Source organism: Orycteropus afer, unplaced genomic scaffold, assembly GCF_000298275.1.
Source record: "Orycteropus afer afer isolate SDZICR_OR568_19922 unplaced genomic scaffold, OryAfe1.0 scaffold00349, whole genome shotgun sequence".
Classification (NCBI taxonomy): Eukaryota; Metazoa; Chordata; class Mammalia; order Tubulidentata; family Orycteropodidae; genus Orycteropus; species Orycteropus afer.
In genome coordinates this window covers 2,594,936-2,600,226 of record NW_006921936.1, presented here as the reverse complement: position 1 = coordinate 2,600,226, position 5,291 = coordinate 2,594,936, and the positions used below count along the sequence as shown (strand labels likewise).

The 5,291-nt window shown below is 32.9% G+C and overlaps 1 protein-coding gene across 1 annotated transcript in view; it reads right to left on the bottom strand.

The window, feature by feature from the left end:
* NTS (neurotensin) overlaps nucleotides 1–5,078 on the bottom strand; it is a 15,950-nt gene extending 10,872 nt beyond the window's left edge. Inside the window, exons 1-2 of the mRNA XM_007952579.2 lie at nucleotides 5,006–5,078; nucleotides 2,701–2,762 (exon numbers count right to left, since the gene is read on the bottom strand). Coding sequence (XP_007950770.1) covers nucleotides 2,701–2,762; nucleotides 5,006–5,078 — 135 coding nt within the window. The remainder of the gene's footprint in view (nucleotides 1–2,700; nucleotides 2,763–5,005) is intronic.
* Between the last annotated feature and the right edge of the window lie 213 nt (nucleotides 5,079–5,291).

The window sequence follows — 5,291 nt, the reverse complement described above, 5'->3', positions numbered from 1 at the left end:
TAAAAACTGAAACTTTTAAATAATAGGCCTTAAGTTCACACCAGGGAGCTCTGGTAGCATAGTGCCTAAGGCACTTGACTGCTAACCAGAAGGCTGGGGGTTCAAACCCACCAGCCACTCCTCGGAAGGAAGATGGGGCAATCTACTTCCGTAGTGATAGTGCCTGGGAAACCCAAGGAGGGGTCGCTATGAGTCGGGTCCAACTCGACGGCACATAACAACAACAAAGTTCACACCAAGACCTAATACTGTGTTTATTGAATTTTTAAATGTAGCAATTTGGTTAAAATGGTAATAAGCCTAGAATTTTCATTTTCATATAACTATACACATAATAATTGGAAAAATAAAAGCAATTTTGTGAAAAATAAGGAATGAACTTTTTTTCCCATCCTAACAGGAAAATTGAAATAATTAAACTTTGGGGTCTGTATTCATCATAGAATATAGTTTACTTATTTCAACTAAAAGGCATAATTATATGAGGCATAATATTTGATATTCAAATATTTCTCTATGATCTGTTTTATAGATATATCTTATACCTGAATGAAAAAGTTTCATCATGCCTATCTTTTTGCTATGTATTTTTCTTAAGAGATACATTAACCCACACTATACACTGGAATCACTTTTCCCTTGCTAAATTCTGGCCAGGAAAGTAATCACAACTCTACTGCTATGTATTCACTTTGAAGATCATTCAAGACTTTTATGTGCCCAATGTATGCTTGGAATTATAGATATAAAATCTACACCAAGACACCAAGGCTTTCTAGCCTACCTCATTTTCTAACACAGACTATTTGCTTCCCAATTTTCTTCCTATTTATAAGGTGCAGTGATTATAGTGCTCAGCAAAAGATCTGTCATCATAAGATTAAATATATTTGGTCATAAATTATTAATCACTAAATTAAATGATTACTCTTTATATGAAACCAATGGAGCTCTGGTGGTGCTGTGGTTAAGACATTAGTCTGCTAACCAAAAGATCGGTGGTTTGGATCTACTCCCTGCTCCACAGAAGGATGAGACAGTCTGCTTCCGGAAAGATTTATAACCTTGGAAACCCTATAGGGATCGCTAGGTGTTGGATTTGACTCAAAGGCAGTGGGTTTTATATGAAACCATATAATCAAATTATGGTAATATGGGGTTTTAATCTGACCAAATGTTTGAAAGCTGGATTATAAAAAATATATGTTGTTGTTGTTGTTATGTGCCGTCAAGTCAAACCCGACGACCCCTCCTTGGGTTTCCAAGGCAGTATCACTATGGAAGTAGGATTGCCCAACCTTCCTTCCAAGGAGTAGCTGGTGGGTTTGAACCGCCAGCCGTCAGGTTAGCAGGCAAGTGTCTTAGCCACTATGCTACCAGAGCTCCCTGAAAAATATATATATGCTTATATTTTCCCAAAATATATTTTAAGGACCATAGTAGAAAGCACATCCTTTTAGCTTTGAGGCAATAATGGACACACACTCAAACACACACACAACAAGGTTATTTTTTTTCTTTGCATTCATTATCAAACATAATTCTACATATATACTAGAGATCACTGTACCTAAAACATATTTGTCGAATTAGGGAAGAGAAATTAGAGGAGACAGAAATTCGGTTGGCATATTGCTTCAGAAATCAGGCACATTTATTTATTACCAGAATATCTGCTGGGTCTTTAGTCATAGAACAGCAGTATTATAACTGTAACCCCACCAGGTTACTATCTCACTTTAAAATTCTTTTTCTTTAAGAAACATCTTTTGATTGGGAACTTGCACCTGGCCCTATATTTAGATGCACATGGATTGAGTCACGCTGGGTATATCAGTATTTTCTGGCAACCTAATAATCACAAATACTCTGAATGAATTTGTTTCTACATACAGATTGAGACCTAGAAAACTTGTTTTCAAAACCAAAGACAAAGCAATAGAGCCCAGGACGCAGAGTTTTATTTGGTTCAGCAAAAACCATGAGCAAGTACAGGTAGAAATTCTGTTGCAGAGAGTATTTAATCTAGGTATATAAAAAAAAAAAAAAGTTTAATAACTCTAAATCATGTTATAGAACTATAAATGTCTAGGAGATCATGAACTTCAACCCCACATTTAAATATAAGGAAGCAAGTGTAAGCCATGTTAACTAACCCACATGCTCAACATTACATAATTTATAAATCATGGTTACAGGATTAGATCTCAAGGCTTCTGTTTGCCAAACTATTACTCTTTACTCTCTACATTTCCTTCCTGGGTTGACATGTACTTTCATTTTTAATTTAAGAACCCCATTTTATTTTCCCCAATATAATAATAATAATAATAATAAAGCAGAAAAGTCAGGTAGCTTTATTTGTGCATTTAATTTGAAGCCAATATACCTTTCATCATACATGACATAATAAGGATGAAAACAAGTTTCCTTTAAATACACATACACGTTGACATGAATAATATGTAACTTTTTAATTAAAGTAGTAATATGCTGAGTGATAGTCATTTTAGTTTCTTGCTCTGTCACATCAACACCCTTAACTCCTTTGAACTCCAGGAAAAGTTGCCAAAAAAGGAAATGCCTCCCAATGAATTTTTCAGTCTTGACCAGAAGTTATTACTATAGGAAAAGGGTATCATGTTTATAATGAAAGTTCATATATTCTTCAACCCTTGGTTAAAACAAAGAAAAACTTACCTTTGATGGATGCATATTGGTCAATAAATCTGCTTCTAGCGCTTTCATTTCCTCTTCTGAATCTGAATAAAATCAAAACCACATGTTTACTATAGAATCATATATCATATTGTAACCTATAGTTTTTAAATTAATCAAAAAATAAGTTCTTAGAGGCTTATTATCTTTCCTACGAATTTTTCTCCTTAAATAATTTCAGAAAATTATAATAATTGTTTTGTTTTAGGCTAATCGGCAGCTAGAAGTGTTTCTAAGAAAATAATCACATGGTCATTTTCCAAGAAATCTATTCATGATTTGAAGTTAAATCTCTGAATTTCAGTTGGAAACAAAACAATTTTTTTTAAAAAAAAGTTTGTATTTTACAATAGAACTTTCATCAAGTATGCTAAGGTAGTTTATTTTTACCATATCTTACATATATAAAAATGTATATGATGTTATTTCTAAAGAAACAATGAAATGTTGCATACAAGAGGCCTTCTTATCAAGAAGGGGGGGAAAAAAAAGGAATTGCTCACTGATAATTTGAGAATAATACCAGAATTTATTTAACTAGAGATGCTGTTTTACAAATCTCGCTTTGACAGAATTGCTTTTCCATTTTAAACAAAAATTTGGAATTATGTACACTTAACTGCAATTTCATGACAGGCAAGTAAGGAAATTATTGAAAGCAGAGCTGAAGTTGCCATTAACACATGCACAATAGTATTGGAAATGGATTTCTGAATTGTTTAGAATATCCCCTCCAATTTTTGCTAATGGATATTTTACAGAGAAGACAAATTTAGAAAATCAGGTAATGCAAATAAAAATAGAGAACACTATAATAGCTTCATTTACACTCACTGATCTATATAAATGCAGAAGTAAACATGATTCTATTTTCCTTAACTATACATTCTTATTAAAAAGAAATATGATACTTGGAGAAATCATTTGTAAAACTGTCTCTAGGAGCAAAAGTATGCCAGCAATCTTTCCCCCCTTTTTGTTATAAACCTAATAGGCTTTTTAAAAGGCATGAAGACTCTATATAGTCAATTATCAGCAGTGTATATTGAAATTCCCATATATTTTGACATAAGATATCAGGTGGTTTCAAGAGTTACTAAAGAAAGTGTTTAGGCCTTCTCTCATACTTTGATGGTCTCATATAAGTAGTTGATACCATAAGTATAGACAAGTTGGTATTTATATACAAAAAAATGACAAAATTCAGATTATAAAGTTCTTTTCTAATTATTAAGATAAATTAAAAACTTTAGCATAAGTCACATAATCTCACTATATTTCATTTCATAAGTTTAATAAAATTTTAAATTCTAACTTTAAAAATGAAAACATGAAAATTTTTCAGTATGGCTTATTTATGAGGTTTAAAAAACAGGGTAAATGATTTTTACTGCACTTATTCCCAAAAGAGTATTTTTTTCATTTTGAAGTATGAAATCATTCAATTATTTTGCAACCATTAGTTGGAGCACATTTCCATCATTATATTCTATGTTAGTTACTCTTTTAGATTTAAATCTGATTTTTAAGGTGAGTTATTGATACTTAGCAATATAAAACTTCTCCTTAATTATCACATGAAAAATACTCCAAAGTCAAATAATTTCTTATAATGTAAGAACACTAATTGTCTCCTTATAGTTTTTCGTAACTTAAATGACAAGCAAAAATGAATGAGTACTAAATTGTCAGCACATCAATTTATCCTATAGACCATATTAAAATGTAGTCTGAGAAAGCAGTAGGGTATTTTTCTACATATGATTTTCTGTAAGTAATTATTTATTCATTTATTCATTAAACATATTTTTCACTTTATTCAGCACAAAAAATTGAAACATATTTGGGCACAATTCTAAGAGTGACAGAGAGAGAAGCCACCACTTCCTGAGAGAGTGACTAAATATAAATCATTTTGAATGGAGTAGGTTTAAATGACGAGTCTGTGTTTAGTTTGACAGGCACTGCTTCTATACTTCCGATTAGATAATGGACAGTCTAATTAAGTTTGTGTCCCCCTCCCCACAGTGGTTACATTCCAAAGCAAGACCTGAAAGTTTTCATTGAAATCCTTCTGTTTTCTTTGCAGACTTGAAAAGGGTAAATAAATCTTCCAGCTAGTGTATTCATAAAGACAAGAAAGGAACTAATTCATTTTTATTAGTAAAAAGCATACCTAGAATAAGGGAGAAGCTCTTCTCCCTGCATTCATTAGCATAGGTAACAATATACTCAGAGAAAGGCAAATAAATCAGTTCAGAGAGTTGTGAAATGCAGCTAGACTTACCTGAGCACAGACTCCAAGAGCTGAAAGCCAGCAGTAACATGCTCACCAGCTGGATTTTCATTCCTGCCATCATCTTCTTCCCCCGTCTAGCAAACCAAGTCCATAAATGTCAGAGACACACTGAAGTGAGGCTGTCTCTGAGGCGTTCTCTTGCCTTCAGCTGACTTTGAGTTTGACTGAACTATGAGAGATGCTCTGGCCATCCCCTAAATATATAAGCAGGAGGATGATGTCATGAGTGTTCAGGGATTATCTCTTCAGGATGTGTCCTCCCTCCCCTTCCCAC